General features: G+C 37.7%; 1 protein-coding gene across 1 annotated transcript in view; it reads right to left on the bottom strand.

Annotated features, from left to right (window-relative positions):
- The window catches only part of DPY19L4 (dpy-19 like 4), a 37,905-nt gene that overhangs the window by 8,325 nt on the left and 9,357 nt on the right, over window positions 1–20,223 (bottom strand). Inside the window, 12 exon segments of the mRNA XM_049823827.1 lie at window positions 2,671–2,829; window positions 3,817–3,949; window positions 5,765–5,847; window positions 8,262–8,318; window positions 9,804–9,924; window positions 11,025–11,144; window positions 12,849–13,007; window positions 14,812–14,885; window positions 16,050–16,148; window positions 16,238–16,369; window positions 17,650–17,784; window positions 18,351–18,474. Of these exon segments, the coding sequence (XP_049679784.1) occupies window positions 2,671–2,829; window positions 3,817–3,949; window positions 5,765–5,847; window positions 8,262–8,318; window positions 9,804–9,924; window positions 11,025–11,144; window positions 12,849–13,007; window positions 14,812–14,885; window positions 16,050–16,148; window positions 16,238–16,369; window positions 17,650–17,784; window positions 18,351–18,474 (1,396 nt within the window).

Below are 20,223 nucleotides of genomic sequence, written 5' to 3'. Positions count from 1 at the left end.
TTTCCTCTTTGTAATCTCTCCACTATAAATAGGATAACCCTTGTCACTTCGACAATACTAATTACACAAAAACAGTAGATGTCTCACTTTTTGTACTGACAGTGCTGTGTGTGGCATTTATCAAAAACAGGCTCCTTGCACTGGATACTGTCTTTTGATGTATTTTCCCCCCCTTTGATTGAAATTATCATGATAAACAACAACTGCTCTGAAAATTACTGGGAAGTGTTCCTTAGGATGAACTGCTAAATAACTGGGTGTTAGGAATTAAAGGAGGAAGAAACTCGTTCTGATATATGAATCTAACAAAAACTTAAAAACCCAACAGTAAAACTGTGCTGCTGAAGTTAGGATGAGATCAAGATTGTGTGGAATCCTGAAATTGTGGTTAATTGTTCCAGCTGACATCCTAAGTGTGAAAAGGGAACAAGAACTTATGCAAAAACATATCTGAGAAGAAACTGAGAGATAACATGTGCCGATTATCAATGGTAGAGGTTATTCATACACACACACTCTGTTACGGTACAGTATATTAGTTACAACAAGGAATAATCATGGTATACATGATTTTAGCAGCAAGGCAAAGAAAGGAAAAGGATAGATTTCAGCAATGCTAAGAAAGTTAATAGAAAAACAGAGACAATATCCTCCATGGATAAACTGGCCAGGAAACCTACAAGTGAAACTGACACCAGTTGTAGATTCCTGGAGAAATTAAAGAGTAATCCCCTAAAAACATATAACCCCTATAATTACTCCCCCAAATGAAAGCAACTACAGAAATGAAATGCTTGCATTACAAGTTCTTTTGAAATGTGTATCATCAAAAGTAGGGCTTATAAAATACCTAACACAGACGAACAGCTTGGATTTTTCCCCAAGAATGGAATATAAGACTACATACAAAAGAAACATATGTATCTTCCCCATTAAAAAAAAAACAAAACCAAAACCAAACGCCAAATATTCAAACCAAGGATTAACTTGGTATAGTTAATACACAACAGGCTGTAATGTCAAACAGATGCTTAAGTTCTTTTCCTTAGTCAGGAAACCAGCTAAATGAAGCTAATCTGTGATTGCTTAGAAGTAACTGGTGACTCCCTATTTCCTATTGACCTGAGAATAAGCAACCAAACCCTAAGTGAGTTGAGGGCCACTCCTGCCTTTATAAAGTCAAAACTTCTTCTGGAGTCCCAGGAAGTAGATGAACAAGTGGTAATGAGATCACTTTATAAAGCCCATCTCATTCCCTACTTTGGCAGGAAGAGTAGCACTATCAGCATTCAGAACAGAAAAAGCATGGCAATGACTGAAGTAGCATTCATGGGTATCCTCATAACTCTACAGTTCATTCAACCAATCTTTCTACCAGCTGGGGCTTAAACTATCTATTGGGGTGCTAACTTATCTGCAAGACTGAAGAGACTTGTAACCTCATCAGTACCAGACAAGCTGTACTGAATTGAATGGCAGGCTGGTCCTCATCCCAGGCAGAGTTTTAGAACTGAGTTGATCCGTTTGTTACAGGTTTGTGTGGTGCAGGCTTTTTTGGTAGCGGGGGAGGTGCTTCAGGGGTGGCTCCTGTGAGAAGCTGCTAGAAGCTTCCCTGTCTCCGAGATGGACCCATCTCTGGCCCAGGCCGAGCCCGTCAGCAACGGTGGCAGTGCCTCTGGGAGAACAGATTTCGGAAGGGGAACCGGCAGTGAGTAGGGGATTGGGATGCGAGAGGAACCCCTCTGCAGACCCCGAGGTCGGTGAGGAAGGAGGGGAGGAGGTGCGCCGCAGGAGGGGATGCCCCTGCAGCCCTGGTGAGACGGCAGGCTGTGCCCCCCAGCCCACGGAGGGGAGTGGGGAAGCGGAGGCCCCCAAAGATGGCCGGGACTCCATCGGAAAGCCCGCGCTGGAGGAGCCGGTGCCTGAAGATCGGCCCGTGGAAAGGACCCACGCCAGGGAATTTCGCTGGGGGGAGGAGGTGGAGAGAGAACCAGGAGTGGGGTTGAGGTGGGAAAGAGGGAGGGGTGGGGGGAAGGTGTTCTCAGGTTTGGTTTTACTTCCTAATATCCTTGTTTTGTTTTGATTTGTAGTAAATTAAATTGATTTAGTTTCTTCCCCAAGTTGAGCCTGTCTTTTCCCCGTGACCATAAGTGGTGAGTGATCCCTCCCTGTCCTTATCTCAACCCATGAGCCTGCCTTTATATTTTCTCTTCATCCCACCGGGGGGGGGGAGGGGGGAAGTGAGCGAGCAGCTGCATGGCACTGTTACCAGCTGGGCTGAAACCATGGCACCATTTTAAAATTTCATCTTTAAAGCTAGTAAAGAATGCCCTCTGAGGCATAGCTTCACTGCTTTTGTAATAACCTCTTCAGGTGTTACAGTCTTAAAATTTTATATATAGTTAAATGGTATTTAATGATTGGCAGAAAAGCAGTACAGCTAAATACTAATATACTGGGAGGGATTAGGGCAGTTAAAGAACAGTATGGGGTAAGATTACAGGTGTATAAGAAACAGACAACCCAAAACTTAATTGATCACTTCTAAAATTCATAAGTCTTTGTCTACATGTCAATTACAATCAGAAAAAGATCAGCATTATAAGAAGATTTCTTTTTAAATTAATTATTTATGCATTCAAACATTCATTTTTTCTTACTGTTACTTACATGACCATTAGCAATGTCCAATAGATCTTTAACTCTACATCCTCTTACAGGTCCCACTTCATTGCAAATTGAATCTTCAATAATCAGAAAATTGGCTTTGTAAGATGTGAGTATCTTATAAATATCTTCTGCTGACCTCTTTGAATAGATCTGATAAATCTATAAATTAAGCAAACATGTTCATGCAATGGAAAAATCAGTGATAAATTAAATATTGGGGCATAGGGGGACAACTTATCTGCAACAGCAAATTATATGTACACAGCAAGCTATAAAATGTTTGGGTTTGAAATCTCCAGAACCGGTGAGGTAATGGCCAGCTGAATGGGAAGTATTTGTCTCTGCTGATGGCAAGTTCTCATCTTATATATTTCAAGTGGCCTGAAAAGTCTTCAGAAATATTTTGATATTTGTTTCTGTCCAGAGTGAAGCATTGACAATCTACTTGATACTCCCTTCACTGTTTGCTGGACTCCTAGGTTCTCCTTACTTCTATTTGATTATTTTTTTTTCCTCATTACATTTGGGTAAACAGGAAGACAGTTCCTGTGAGATGCTTTCCAAGCTTTCCAAATCAAGTATCTTGCTAGAGATTTCTGTCTCCCGACTGTAATCCTGGAGTGTTCAAATACAGACTGAGAACTAACGTAGAATAGCAGTTTTGATTTCTTTGCTAGGTAGTCACTGGGCAAGTCTGTTCTGCTTTGTGACTTTCTCCCTGACAAAACATGCAGAATAAAAATCGCTCACAATCATTCAGAAATGATAGCCTGCCTAAAATTCAATACGGCCATACTGCTCAGTAAGGAATCTTGTTCGTGAGCTTATTAGATATTGGTCTTATCTTGTTATCTTTCTTTACAAGACGTCATGCTCTTTTCTCACCTTAGACTGTAAACACTTTGGAGAAAAGGCAGTAATTTGAATGCCACTCACATGTAATAATTTGCATTACCAGGTGGCCTGGGCGGCACAGAAGAGCAATGCAAATGTGTGTTTTATAAGGAATGTTATAAGGCCATCTTCTTTCGAGCATTAATATTTACAGCACTCCCACACATCTTGATCAGGCTCTTCAGTCTTATATGGCAGAACAGTCTATAAATCACTGATAATACACACACATTTATGGAATTGGATACTCACATTTTCATTTCTTTTTAGAAGATCATCATCATTATATAAAGGCAAGCTTGACACCATCCATCCGGTACAAAGCTTAATCACACCCATTAACTGTGGGCTGCCTGCAAACACAGCAGCCACAGGAGCCTGTCGTCTGCAAAAGCAACATCAACATACACGTCTGAGTACAGGATACATTTGTGAAATCAATGTTTTTAATTTTGTACACTGTGTGAATCTTTTAATGTGCTACGGTATGAATTGGAGTACACGACGATATCATTCTAGTTACAATTAGTGTTAATGCTACAGTGGCAGTAGTTTCCTTGCCAGGAAAAGCTCAGACCTGCAGCAATATAGAGTTTGCAAGGAAGGCCTCCTGCTGGGGCAAGGGCTGATGGCCATTCTTCTCCCCTGCTTGCAATCCATGGAGCACCATTCAGAGTGGTCCTGGAATGGATCAAACTATTGCTTTTCTGAATGGTTGCTGACTTGTGACAAAACAAGCTTGGGAGGGAGGGTAGGGAGAAGGAGAAACAACATGATGTTATCTCATAAGGGAAAGATTTGTGATTATTTTCATTTGATCTCCAAGACCATGTATTTCATCATCTACAAGTAAATAGTGTCATGATACAGAATAATGTCTACAGTAATTATATTTCTGGGTTTGTTTTAATCCTTTGACTATTCGTGTTCCTGAATTAGTGAAAGAAATCAATCATTGTCACACTTTATTACAGACTTTGGGCAACTTTTCCTGCAGAAAAAATTCAAAATAAATTCATATTATCAGAGCGAAAATTTTAAGAAAATATACTGTACTAATGGGATTCAATTAAAATTCCAATATGGGTATCTAAGTATATCCTTAAGAAAAAAATCTTTGTTTTCATTAAAAAATATGAACAGCTGCTACAAATAAGGGTAGTCAAATTGCTCTTAGCTGAGTGAATCTCAATGCAATTCACCGTGATTAATTATGTACTTGAAGTGTAATATATGCAGACTAATGTAAAAGCCATTAGGTACTTGGCATTATTCCACTTGCTGCCTTGAAGAGCTACAGCAGTGACAAACAACATACATTACTATTAACAGAAAGAAGAAATTGGCTGGAACACCGTAATTACCAGCCTTGCCTTTTCCGAAGATGAACAGGTTGACATTAAAGACTACATAAATACATAAAATAATATTCTAAAAAAAAAAAAAAACAAACAAACAAAAAAAAAAACCCAACCAGTTAAAGATAAGTAAGTTATCTGAACACAGGGGATCTACTTTTCAGAGAAGTGCACTTCCTAATGACATAGTTCAAAGTTAGATTGATTAAGGCCAGAATCCAGTTCTGAAACTTTTGGTGAGAAGAAAAATATCTGTGAAAATAACTTGACTCAGTATTAGCTATGTATATGGCTCAGTATAAACTATATAACATAGCTCAGTATTTGCTATGTCCTGCCTAGCCAGACAGATGAGAACCCTTCCAGCCTTTTTGTCAAAGGGAAAGTTTGAATCATACATGTTACGCTGCATGTATCTTGACTGAAGTCTCTAAATCCTCACATTCACGCATTTCATTTTACTGGCTCCCGCACACAAAAATTTCAGTGTTTCTGTCCCCCATTGGCATTACAATCAACATGAATCCTCTAATCTACTGAAAAGTTAGTGTGCAAAGAACCAAGTACTAAGATATCCACCTTTATTTGGAAATTAGGCCTAGTAATGATACTATACATGATTTGCTTGCATGTTTCAGGATCTTCTCTTGTAATCAATGATAAATTCCTTTTTCCTTCCATGGGAGTAATACCAAACATAAAATACACAGTTCTCCTCCCATACATCACGGAATGACTTAGCAAGGGAAAACTCAGTTTAATAGAGGTAGCTCCACAAAATGCTGAGATAAAAATACTCTGACATAAAGCAGTAAAATAGAAATGTAGGACTTCATACTTACTTTATCCATGTCATAAGTTCTACTGTATCAGGATCATAGAATTCTTGTAGTTCTGAAAGCTCTGTCATTATCCTAGGGAAAAACTGATGGAAACATATTTTTGGTTACTTACAGTTAAAAAAAAGATAATCTATAGAGCATCTCATTACATTAAGGCCTTAAGTAACACAACAGAAATGGGTTTCATCCGAGTTTTCCCTCCTGATCGCTATGTTTTGTTTGAGTATTTTGTAAAACACAGTTTATACTTACCTGACAACAGTAGACCTTCTCCCAAATATGTTAAACACAAGTTCTCATCCCTCTCTATTTTATTAGAATACTTATAATAAAAAAAAAAAATATTTGAAAAGCCCCATGCACCAACAACATTCATCAACTTTAACTGGCCTTAAATGCATCAAAATCATAGTTCAGGTTTTCATATGCAAATGCATATAAATAAGGGCACTGAACCAAGAAGTTGATAAAACTCTCATGGTAAACCTGCTTGAGCAGGAGGGGTTGGACTGTTGTGACTTGATGGAAAGGTGCTATGCAAGCAGGACAGGAGAGAAGAAATTTCCTAGAAGAGTATTAATGTGGGTAATCTACCTCTGACTTTTACCTCAATCACTGCAGTGAAAGAAAGAACACTATATTGTATGAAGTATATCTCAGTTTATGCTCTTGAAAAACATTTTGGGAAAAGGAGGTATTCTGGAAGTTAGACAGAAGAAGACCAGCCCAGGTTGCAATCCTATACCATGGCTTCCCTATCCTGTCAGGTTTGAGGAGAGAAGTAACAACAAGTCCTTTATTAAGATGGGAGATTTTGTCAGTCCTTGAGCCATTTTGAGTGTTTATCTGAAGAAGGGATGGCTAGAAGCTGGCCAGCCTTGACAGGCTGCAGCATATTCATGCTATTGTAAATGCTAAGTGAAAGCTACTGGATGCCAGCACTTTTTGAAAAGGCTAAAGTTTACAGCTTATGCCAGACTAAAGGGACAACTTACTTTGGGACAGCCATAATGGACAGACAGTTGGAAGTGGGAGCCTGCTTTTACCTGAGGAGTTTCCACCCCCATTACCTGGACAATTCAGCTAGCAAGTGATAGCAGTCTACAACCAGACATGTCAGGGTAGCACAAGAACAGTGCCATATGTTCTCATCAGGGCTGAAAGCTGTAGCAGTGGTGTTATACATATACCTGAACAGTCCCCAGAACAACAGCCAGACAGAAAGAGGAACAGCTACTGCCATCCCAATGAGAACCAGCTTCACTTATCAATCAGAGCGCTTCGAAAAATCTAGTTAGATGAAGGACCATGCCAGACTGAGTCAGAAGGCAGCCAAGCAGAAAGATGCTGAGCTGTACATTCAGCCATTTATAGCTACGGTAACAGATTAAGAGCCTGAAGGCATTCGCACTGTCCTGTTACTATTAATCAAAGTTTCCAAGCTCAGGGATGAGTTATAAACCTGGAGACCAAACTGTTCACCACTGCTTAAAAACAAAAACTGGACCTGCAATGGATGAAGCCCTCTAGAGTCCAAACCCCCACACTGCTTTTATTAAAAAATAATCTGAAAAAGAATTATTTGGTTAACTAAACTAGTTTCCTCTATTGTAATAGATTTCATAACACTTTTGAGAAACTGTAGCTTTTTTTCAGGAGAATATCTATTGCTCTGGCAGAAATGTGTAAGGAGTCAGATTACATTGCAACCAGAATTTCTATTATAAAACAGAAGTTACAAAATCTGTTAAAATACTGTTTGTCAAGACCGGCTTTTATATTTGAATTCTTATAAAACCATTCAAACTAACTATTTTGAAGCTATGTCAGTATAGCAGAGTTACGCTTTCAGGGATATGTCCCATATTTTTTGCACTTACAGAAGTTTAAAAAATATTTCCAAACACTGTTACCCCTAGTCTGTCTGTGACTTGCAATAAAGAACTAAGTATTTATTTCAAACATGGAAAAATCTGTAGCTTTTCTTCCCTGTATTGTAGTATATACGTACCTCTACACAGTGCTCTGCACAAAGGATTTAACTCTATTATAATTTGATGGGAGCTTTTCAAACAGATTATTTGCATATGGCCTCCCATAATTTTACTTCCATCTAACCTCTCTCCCTCTCACTAAAACCAAGATTGGGGAAACACAGTTTTCAGTATCCTGAGTTTTTATTTGGCAGTATTTTCTTTGTTGAGTCAGTTTATATATCCAAAGCATAATAGCTGAATATCATAAAGTCTGCATTTAAACACTTCTTAATTACAGTAAGTGATCATTAACAAATTAAATTGTCAAATACCTCATACTGAAAAATGTAAACAGTTTTGTTTAAAAAACCCACCAAAACAAAACATATTTTCAGTGGCTGACAGCTTTTATTTCATCATATATATTTTACCAAGTATATTGCATTATATTTGCTCATCATTTTGACTCATATTATGCCTACATACAAAAGAAAAAAAAACACAAAAGGTACCTTTCTTACCTCTTTCCACAAGCTGAATCCAATTATTGTGGGAACTGCCATACTCAGAATAAGAGCCTAGAAAATACATGTTAGAAGAAATGGATTATGCATTGTTCTCTATTCTCCAGCCTCGGACTATCTGTTGCTTCTGCTCATATAGTAGGCTACATTTACACCTGAAACCTTAGAGTGACAGTAGGTGACACTTTGCAGTATTCTACCAGGCAAAAAACTCTCTGCAAACAAGAATATGCCTAATTTAGCATGGAAGAACTTACTTGACCCATGATAACTTTACCATCAATATTAGGGATGGTTAATTACTACTCAGATAACAATGATGCAATATGCACATGATGTACGGAACAGAAGAAAAGTAAACACCTCACATACAAACGGAATGAGATAATATGAGAAAAGAAAAAAAGTATGAAACAAGCATTTCAAACCTCTGATCTTGTTGATGCTTTTGTTCAGATTAACAATATTGATATGCAAACCCCAGAAACCCATTCTTCAGCATATCATTATTCTAGCTGATATAATTTGGCTTTGCAAAAAGGAGAAAATAACTCACAAGGTAAAGGTAACATTTGGTAAGGAATGCACACAAGGCATTCTCTTGATAATAATCTATTAACACATCTACTATGTTAATAGTAAAAAAGCAGGTCCATATAGCAGAAAGCATGACATATATAAAAGAATGTGTTTACTATGTACGTGAACATATTGTTAATCCTTGACTGGAAGAACACTGTCAATGTTTCTGATGTAACAGTGTATGGCATTTTCACAAATGACATGATGAATCTCTGTTTAAGTATAAAATATTTATTCCTATAAGCCTCTCAAAATTAAGGTAAGTAATATCCTATTCCTATTTTATTAATAAAATAAATGCACAATGCTGCTAAAAATTGCACAAAGCAACTCTCAACATATTAAGAATAAAGTTAGGGTTGGAAGTGGGGAAGTTGTCTGCACTGTAGCACAAGCTTGTCTTCAATCACAACACTTCTCTATAATGGCCACACATGAACAAATCTTATGCAAAGTAATTACACTTACCATTTCTTAGGAAGCAGCTTTACTCTCAGCAATTAAATACACCTACCTACCACATTTTTAGCCTCATTTCCTAGTGAGACAAGGCTTATATCGATGCTTGCCTGCATGCCTGTACTTTTTCTCCTGTGCTCCTCCTAAAAAGCACATGACCTTCTTGGCCAATCTCAATTAAATATGACAGAGAGCTTGAGGTCTCAAAGATGTGTTAAAATAAATTAAACAGATGAGTCAAAGAGAGAGAGATGAAGACTTCATGCTTCTTAGGAGAAAAGGCTGTAGTGTGAACACAACTTTATCACCAGCTACCACAGAACATGTGAAAACGTGATATTAAGAACAATAGACACAGAAAAAGCAGACTATATGAAAACCACTGCTCACAAAACTACATGTTCTTTTAACAGGTTCCTCTATAGGTCTTGGGTAATTGTTTGAAAAGTTATATGCTTGCTAGCTGTAATTCCCAAGGTATCAGCAACAGCAACTCACCAGCAATATCGGGTGCACAGCTTTCAGTCGAAGCCACTTGAAAAGCGTCATCCAAAGCTCAGGAGAGCACACACCAAAAGCAGCAAGCATGCAAACATAAGGTGTCCATAGATACTTCATTCTGAAAAACATTGCAACAACTTAGTTGGGACCCTGCACATGCCTCTCTATTCAAGCTATTTATAAAAACATTCAGATTATTTTTCATATGTCAAACACAGTCTAGATGTTCAAGCAATGTGAGATCAAATTTGATGGCACTGAAGGGTAAACCAAGAAAATCTCTAGCAGAAGAGGAGGCACCTGATTGTCTGCTGCAAGATGTAGGAGTGAGATCCAAGGTAAAATGACAAAATCCTTCACAGAGTTGGGGGGGGAGGGGTGAAAGAAAGAGACTAGTAAAGTCACTTGGCTGTTACAGTTTTCCAGCCAAGCAAGGATAAAAAGCAGCTATTCAGCAAAGCTGTACAGACACTGTACTATAAGGAAGTTCCTGAAGAAAGGAAAGGAAAATATTTAATAAACTGGTATTGCTACCTCTTAAGGATAGAGTAGTCAAGTTAAAACAATTACATGGTAACACAACAGTCTGCTCGCTTTAAGAATTGGTGAATATTCAGATTTTAGGACAATGAGCGTAATACAAACACAAGTCTGCCACCTTCAAGCTGATTTAGCTGAGAGCAAAGATTAAGACAATAACGTCTTCCAAACATTAGCTTCCGTAGTTTTAAGGACTGACAAAACACCTTTGCAAATAGTTTTGCTACTGCTTTAACATGTCAAGCAAAGGTATACTTCATGCTAGCCTAGACACAAGAAGATGGATAAGAAATCTTTCACGTCCCAATATTCCAGAACATACACTGTTCATCAAAACACTACACAAGATCTTGCTAGAATACAATATTAAAAGAATTACAGCACAGTTCTACACTTAAATACCATAAAGAAAGTGATTAAAATTTGCTTCAATTAATGTCTCAGATTTGGCTGCATTAAAGCTTGGAAAACATGTTAAAGAGACCAAGCACAATTCATCATATACCTGTATCCAATTTATAGTCAAAACGATCTTTGCTTTCTCCTCTACTAACTAGTACCACTATATGCCAAATACATTTCTGAAAAGGGATGAATTTCAAAGGGGTGAGTGGCGTATCATGTCCAGTTAGGAACTCTCTGTTGCTTTCAAAAGAGATACAACAAAATCAGACTTACCCTTCCAAACACATCGCTAGACAACCAAGTAAAATTGTGTGAATTACATGATAAACTATTTCTGGCCTCTCTCCAATTCGACCATCCTCAAGTTTAACTGTCTCTTTCAGTGGTTCACCACTGCAGTTGGAGAAAATGAGACATCACTTAATTCAGACATTACCTCAGGCAAAGGTGCCAATAAAATACTCTTATGACTGTAAAGTCACCAGTACACTGAGATCATTCTGTGCCATATCATAAAATATTGTTGCACTGCTTATTTGTTTTTTGTACTTCATCAATGATCTATCAGTACCTGCTGGCCCCTGTTTTAGACGGTAAGCTCTCTGGAGCAATGGCTATGAATTGATACAATAGGATCACTGCCCATGACCATAAATCCTATTTTAAGGTAATTCAGCACCAAGAGACAGTATAATTTAAGAGCATGCACACCCCACAATCATTTAGATGAAGCATGCTGTACATGCATTCTAACTAAGTTTCTTCATATCATTAACTTGGTGAAGAATTATGGAATCTGTGGGATGATAATTGTATATGGAATGTGTATACCAGTTTATAACAAAATAAGATAACAAAACCAGGTTTTAGTCACATTTTTATTTATAATATATTACTGATACGGAATTTATAATAATCAGAACCAAAATCTTACAACAAACGTTTTTCTACAAATGAGATAACACGGTATCCAATAGATAACATTTTATTCTACCATGATATAATTTCAGGTTACAATTTTGTAATAAGCTTCCTCATGACAAATGGGAAAATATTAACTGCTTCAAAATAAAAAAAAAAAATTGAGAAGGGAGAAGGTTTATTTTAAGCTTTTATTTAAAAAGCTGTTGGCCATACTGGAGTCACTGCTCATTACAAAGTACTAAATAGCTATTTCAACCACTAGCAAAAAAATCAGAAGCTTGTTTCACTGTTTTGAATATACTATCACGCATCCAACCTGACAAATCTTTTCATTTATAGCAGTATAATCTTTATCTATTAGAAATCTTGGTCCTTGAAAAAAATCTATTGATTTTTGCTGCAGACAGGTGAGAAATTTGCCCTAATACCTGAGCAGTTACACAACTCATCTTCTACCAGAAAGAGATAATTTCCCAGCCACTGAGTTTCCAAGACAAGTTACTCTAGGATCTACAGTGTTGCTATTCTTAGTCTGTAAACAGACAGCTCCACTACCCTTTCTCAAGGGAACCGTGAATCACTGTGAAACTAAAAATAATTGAGGCAGTTTTACTTCAGCTCTGTTCTGAGCAGCAAAGGCTGATGGACCTTATCACAGTAAACAAGAGTTTAAAAAAACCCACACAACAAAACCACCAAACAGTGAAGCATTAGAAATCTGAAATCCTCTCAACTCCACCCATATCATCCTTCACAGTATGTAAACTTGGGGAAAAAAACCAAACAAACAAACCCAAAACAGAGAAACAAATTCACTAGCAACAGTCAGATAACTTTTCTGTCGGAAGGGGAAAACAGACAAAACATCTTTCTCGCTTGCAGTGGGGAGAGACATAAACATATCACAAAATATTATCTAAAGCTCTGCAGGAATTGCACCTATGGGGAAACAAACCAATGACAACTCCCTGTCCTTACTGGAGGGATGCTCGAGAAGGTCCTCACTAAAGGACTTTCTTTAGGAGCCTCTGGTGGGCCTTTCCACTGGTGCTCACACCCTGGCAAGCTACACAGTGCAACAAACTTTGGAGCAACAATTATGATGACCATTCACTTAGACATTCATGAACCTCTTATTTTTAACTTATTTTTCAGTTTAAATAAGTTACTTACCAAATTCTCCTAAAAATGACCTGAGTTACAGAAAAAAGGCAGATAATTAATACTAAAATATAGAAAGGCAACAGTGATGACTGTGTTAGTCGCAAAAAAAAGTCTTGGGAGGGTGCCTGAAGAGATTCTTGACAAAGGAGCCAATTCATTGTAAAATTCCTAGTGAGGCAAAAACATCCCATTAAAAACAACAGCAATACCCCACAGATTAGCAAAAAAACCCCTGCACATAACCAATCACAGTTTAACCTATTCATGTCATAGGAAACTATTTCAAATTCATCCTTGAATTGAAACTGCTTTGCAAGTACTCTTTAGAGTAACTGTCAAAAGCTTATCTTTCAAAAAAGAATCAGTGATCTGAAGAGACCACACTACAACTCCATATCACAAAAACCCAACCTCCCATTTAACTCCATTATGGGGACCACAAAGCACTTCATTGTCACAGTGGATTAAGATTTTAGAGATATTGATGCAAGAAGGTATGCTTGTCCTCATTCCAAACGGGGAGATGAAGAAGGGAAAGTGGTCATCTGAGATCACAAGCCCGAGGCACTGCCAAGAATAGAATCCTTAATGCTGAAATTCTAGTTCTGTAGCCGAACCCACTTGATCATTCTTCTCTCTCAATTAAAGAGCAGAAAGCTTATATACTCTGCCAAGAAGCACTATCGATGTGTATTCTCAACTGGAATTGGTGCAGCATGTGATGCTTTGAATGCATTCTTGTCTTACTTTGTTTTGCTTTCCTCCCTCTTTTCTTTTTCTTTTCCCCCAAGGGAAGACTAGAGAACTGAACCACTTTCAATTGGACAGAATCAGTTTAAAGATTAACAGCTGGGCATGTCCAAACTGGCCTTAGAAGACAGATCTTGAAGCTCTTGTGCTGCAAACCATAATTCCAACCCACAGTTACACAATTTTCTAGGCGTAGTTGCACCCAGTTTGTCTCAATCACTGGCTTCATTGCAGAGTTTGACAGCCTGGAAAGTAACATGTAGCAAATCCCTGGGGGGGGGGAAATAAAATCCATAATACCTGGTAGCTGAAGAAACTGAAATCCTGACCAGAAGCAGTCCTTTCTTTTCTTGCAAAACACTTACAAATGAGCATGTATGTGTGTTAAACACTGCATCTTAGTCGATGTCATTACATCTTGTCTTCCAAAAATTCCCCAATTTCAGTTATGTGTAATGTCATTTTGCACTTCTTCCCCTGAAAGGCTGTGAAGTAGTTTTGTAAGAGAGATGCAGTTCCCCGGAGAGAGTCCCAATTCCTGCACAGAATTGCAAGTCTTGGCTTGGGTCCAGGAGGTGTCTCAGTCCTTACCAATACTCCATTTGAAGTTCTGCAGAAAATCTGTAGCCATGACGTCATCTTCTTGTAGACCAACATTCAACTCTTTACAGATGCAAACAGTTTTTCTTAGAATCACAATTCCCTCTGACTTTTAAGTTGTCCCTTGTCCGAATTTCTTCCAAAACATACAGGGTTTTCTTCTGGGGTGTTATTCCTACAAAACTAAAAATAAAACCCCACAACCCAACCCTGTTTTGAGATAGTACCAATAGTTCATGACTCTTTTCAGAGCCCTTTCTTTTCCAGGCTATAAAAGGTTAGTACCACCACCTTCACCCTATTATCTCTGCTTTCAAGTCTTATTAGAAACACTAGACAGGGTACAGAAAGTTTTTGCTCTTCAGCATCAAAAGAAAACAAAAATCTATGAAATGTTTTCACCCCAATGCACGAAAAATATTGAGGTGCCTCATAAACCTCAAAATCCTAAGTGAATTCTGTATATGCATCTTTTTTTAAGTCAATCTTTAAAACCAGGTGACAAATAGAAACTGTTTCCCTAACTCCTCTATAAAATTCTCACAACCCACTGAAATTTTACACTCATAGCAGTTTCAGAAGTTTGGATATTTTAGAAGCTGTAAAGAGTTTAAAAACTTACTTAGTTGTGTTTAAGCCAAGTTTTACTTCAATGAACTTCAGCAAATGCTCATTTTCTTTATGAGGAACAAACATCTGAAAATTAAGTTAGCAGAGAAAAATCTTATGGAGTGCTGGAAGCAGCTTTCATGTGGTCACTTCATTCAGATTACAAACAGGAACAATCAACTATTCAAGATTAAGTTAAAATTAACAAATTGGATTAAGTGTGCCAATTAAGGTACTGGTATAGTATCGTAAATCTTCACTTAAACCAATCTATCTTTAGGGTTTCCTTGAGAATATCATTCCCTTCATTTCATTCACATACCCCAACAGGAGGGCAAGTGAAAAGCTGTCAATAAGTTGTCAGAAGACTACCAAGCAGTGTAAAAAGGATCATGAAAAACATAGACTTACCCCCAAGCAAGCCAAAGAACATTGCATTTGGCTCCACTAAACAATAGGACTGCAGTCTAGCAAAAGTTATAAGCATTTGTAATCTTCACATAAATTGTTTGAGCAGCCAAAAGTTCTGTGTACTGTCTATGTAATTTAAGTCATATTTTTCAAGGTTAGGTTTTATTTTCCTGGAGATACAGCAAGGCTAGCCAGTCTGAATGGCACAAGAAAATAATCAGATCTGAATTTCTCTCAAACTTTTTAGCGTTCAGTAGCTTCTTTATTTTTAAGTTGACACTGTTAAGCAAAAGACTAGAGCCAGCAAGAGGGAGTTGCTAACCAAAATACAAGACCAGGCTAAAATCCTATTCTGTAATCTCAACTCCTAGCTGACTCCAACACTGAGCAAAGGTCTCTGTTCCCATGTTCTAGTTGAAACTTAATTGAAAATTGACATCTACCCTGAGACTACTCATACCTATTCCTGGCTACTAGGTCTTCTCCATACACAAGAATATCGTTTTAATATTCAGACCAGTTTGTAGAGGCCATCCAAGTTATAACAAAGCCCACATTTATGAAATACCTCATGTGATTTAAAAAGTTTTTCTATGCCATGCTTTAACCTCAACCCAAAAGATCAAAACCCCAACAAGAAACAGCTGCTTGAGTTGTTACAGACGTTTTATATAAATACAGAATGACTCAATTTTTAGTACTCCAATTTGCTATGAATTAAGCGATGAACTCTCAGATCAGTAAGATTAAGCAACATTTCAAAAGATTTTTCTAAGATACATCTGCAACTTTCCATTTACATTTTGACAAATAAAATCACTTTTTACAGAGGAATCTTACCTTTAGTAAGAAGTTTAGTGTCACTGTTATTGTAAATACCAAATAAATGTACATTATTTTCAGCAATCTTGACATAAATGTACCTTTTTTCATATTCATCTGCAAAAATATTTTAAGAATTCCATATCATTTGGAGTTCAGTTTAAATAATAAAAACTACACACAGAGTTAGAGGAGAGTCTAGTTACCTGCAGGCATTTAGAGAGCATTAAAGCTGCTACAAGACTCAGTAATGGTGACACTAGTAAGGCTGAATTTTCAAACTGCAAAAGGTACCCCAAGAAGAGAGAAAACAAGTAGATTTTGTATACTTCATGGACCTGTTGAAGAAACAAAATAAAACACAATAAAATAAAATTGCAGTTGATACACTTCTTGCTTTTTAGAGAATTAGATACCTCACTCCATTCCTCTGTTAATCAGGGGATTAATGGATCTCTATCCTCCAACTCATGAATCTAGCAGGGTACCATTTAGCTCTGGAAAGTATTTCACATCAAATGATCCTGGTCAGCCCCACTAATTAATGCACAATTACTTCACAAGAATTCTGTAAAAATGCCAAAAGTAGTAGTATTTTACAAAGCCTCCCCATTCAGTAACACCTCACTATGATGCAGCATGAAGAAGTAACCACAATGCAACCATATGAACACACAATTTGTGTGAAAGAGCTGACTACTGTAAACATGCGCTTTCCTTGCCCTCACAATAAGTTGTTCATTTAACCTATCTCAGGAATATACAGACTGTTACTGATACTTTCTGTTATTTACTAATTGATAAGCAGATCTTTTAAACCCTGATACTTGATTTTTTAGACTTTTACCAAAACTCTCCCTTGTATTTTAAGGACCCTGCTTTGAACTAAAATAGATCAAACATTTCCCACTGCTGAGGAACAGAAAAAAAAGCAATTGAAAGAAGAAGTGATGAATTAGAATTGCATGCAGTTTGAAACGGAAGTTACATCTAATAAAACTAGAAGGCACACATGTACAAAGTAGCATATATACCATGGCAATAGGCAGAGTAAAAATGCCTTATTGTTGCAACATTTCTAAGAACCATTTTGCAGAATAAATTCAAATACTTTCTTGTATTGAAAAATCAATTGGCCTTCAGCATCTCTCTAGCCTATTTACTGGCTAAATCAGTACAGTGCGGGCCATTCAGGGTGAATATGAGCCCTTTAACTGTACAGAGCCAACAGAGCAGTTTTTTGGTCAGCCCCACCCTACTGTGAATAGGGGAAAGAAAAGAAGAGGCAGCAAGGCCAAAAAGGATGCATGACTGAGTATCATTCATCACTCTTTCAGCTAGCTCTCCAAGGATGTTTGAGGTCTCGGCAGCTTTGTCTCGCTTCTGACCCTTTTGTTAGGAAAGCTGTCCCAAACACAGCAGTCCAAAAGACAGCGAGTTTAAACTCATTTTATTCTTCTGATGGACACGACATGCACTTCAGCTGGACCCACGCTGCAAGACGCTCAAGTCATCACTCAGTCTGCACTCTTTGGAGCTCCTGAGCATTATTTACGGCAGGCACCTCTGAGGCTGTATTTAAGTCCCCAATTATCAGTAGGCTGAAGAGTTCTAATACCTTCTCTGTCTGTGCCAGGGCAAAGCTGTCTAGCAGAAAAAGAGAAACAGCCTGGACAAACAGGAGGTAATGACTGTATTCCCACATCATCATGAAGGTATACGTTGAAGCACTCACCAAAAGGTAACAAAACTTCTAGAGAAAAAAAGAAAACAAAAAAAAAAGCATTAATTTCATACTATGCATCTCTGTCACTAAGTAACTGAGAGGTCATTAAAACAGAAACTATGGAAATTAATTATTATTTTAGGAAATAATAAAAATACTGACTTCAGACATATTTAACATTCTCAGATGGAAGAAATTACTGAAACATTCAAAAACATTTAAAACCAATCAGAAGAAACATCTTTGACAGTGAGACAGGGAAAGGAAGTTACCACCATCTTCTCCAAGCAACAGGAAGAGCAACAAAATAGTTTACATAGTGAGAAAAAATCTGCATCAGTTTATTTTAAAAAGACAACACACAGCTCTTTACCACACTGTTCTCTCTGAACCCTCATGGGGGCATAACAGGGCAGGGCATGAGTCGCTTAGCAAAAACTGCACATGCCTAGGTGAAATCCAAGTGGCTGTTTTGAAAAGAACAAACAAAACATCTATTGTTTTCTGCCTAGTAGGGCAATAGTGAGAGAGGTAACTACTCTAGAGCACAGTTCTACCAGCAACTCTTTATTAAGAAATTAATTTTGCTTTACCTCAGCAGAACAATTTAGGGTTTTTTTTAAATAGCCTGTGAGAGCTGCTACTTGACATGCAAAATATGGCAAAGCCCAATTTTCCCTTGATGGTATGGAGTAATCAATTCTTGTTGTATCTGTCCTAGAATAAAGTACAGACAAACAAAATTATTAAAAGATTTATGGAACAAAAATATCAAGGAAAGCCTAAATGTCACTTCTAGTTATCAGTGTGGCCTTGCAAGCAAACTATTCCTGTGTTAGCCGTAAAGTAATACTGACACAATTTCGCTGCCGATACAGGTCACAAATTTAATATCAGCATGGAAGGTCCAAACTTTAGTTATTTATTCAGCAGGTCTCCTTATTAGGTGGCATTTACAGGACTGAAGCCAAAGACCATCTGCCTCCAGCCTTTTCTGGCCCACAACACTGTGCGAGCCGGATGCATCACGCACTGCACGCAACATGCACTGCTTCTGCCAACCTGCACTGTGACAATGGAGCCTTCTTTGGCCACGAGCAGTGCTAAATGGTCTTATGTTATGTCCGTAGGCAGGGGATCGCTGCTGTAACAGCAGCTTTTCACATTACAATGAAAATCAGCTCACAGCTGAGAGAAAAGATTCCTTTCAGTTCTCACACAATATGTTTTAAATAAGTGATTTAAGCGGTCGAGCACGACATACTTAGAATCCAAAGTAGTGCTCCCTCATAGCAGCAGCACCAGCAGATACTCTGTCTACAGGGAAAACTCTGCCCAGCAAAACAAGAGATTAAAGACGGATGGGGAGCATGCAGGGTCTTCTCATGGAATGACTTGACAGTATCTGCACAATTAGAGCTGTAGAAGAAAGTTTTTAAAAGTGCTAAAGTGACTTAGAAGCACAAGTCACACTTTCAAATGTGATCAAAGGCATCAGTTTCAGAGGTATATAGTCTTCTTTGTGTCTACTATGCTTTTAAAAAGAAGCCTCAAGCTCCTTAATCATTTAGATATTTGAAAGTGTCACCTTTCACTTTTACCTCTGAAGCCTCTTACAGAGGCGTATTTGGAGCTTTTTTAACTACTAGACCTTTCAATTTGTTAACATTGTTTAATCTTCTTTGCTGTTGAAAAAAATACAGCTTTATTCACCATTTTTCCTACTTTCTACTGTTTACACCAGCTTGATGAACAGTATTTTTAGCTACTAATCACGGATTTGGTCATGATGACTTCACACTCCTAAAAGACACTTCCCAACCGTTCAACTTTAAAGGTATATCTCTAACATTTTGCTCCTCCATGTCTTTTCTTTCAAGTGCTCTCAAGCTCACAGAAAGCCCCAGAGCTACTTGGTGACAAACCAGGAGCCTGAACACAAGTTCTCATTGCCCAAATGAGGCTCTCAATTACTGCAGTGTTTCATAAAGGGAAGGGACATTTTCTTGCAAGTGAAATGTTTTAATATAAAAAAACCCCTTGAGATCAGGATCCTCTAAGAAGATTCCACTTTGCACAAAAACCCACTACAAAATGCAGATTAAAAAAAAAAAAAAAATATAAAAAATCAAAGACTCTTTACAAGAAAAATCAAGGTCATTTCCTTCTAAGCAACAGAACAACCGTCACAACATTTAGAGCTGGACACAGAGAACAATTCTGTTTTACAGCAGCTTTGGAAATTTGTTTTCATTCTTCACCAGCATAAAACCAAAACCTTCTGAGGAATGTTTTTGCAAAATGGAATTGTTTGAGAACACTCCTGTATTCACACACATACATAAAGTCAGTTCATCTAGCAGTGTAGATGGTTTGGACAACAGGAGGCCTTTCCATTAATAAAAGCATCATGAGAATGAGTGCATCTCTGGGAAATGTTTTGTATTCAGCATAAGAGCTTGCTCT

The sequence above is a fragment of the Accipiter gentilis genome, chromosome 2 (genome assembly GCF_929443795.1).
Source record: "Accipiter gentilis chromosome 2, bAccGen1.1, whole genome shotgun sequence".
NCBI classification, from domain to species: domain Eukaryota; kingdom Metazoa; phylum Chordata; class Aves; order Accipitriformes; family Accipitridae; genus Astur; species Astur gentilis.
Note: the sequence above shows the minus strand (reverse complement) of the source record. Positions and strands in the feature narration are given on the sequence as shown.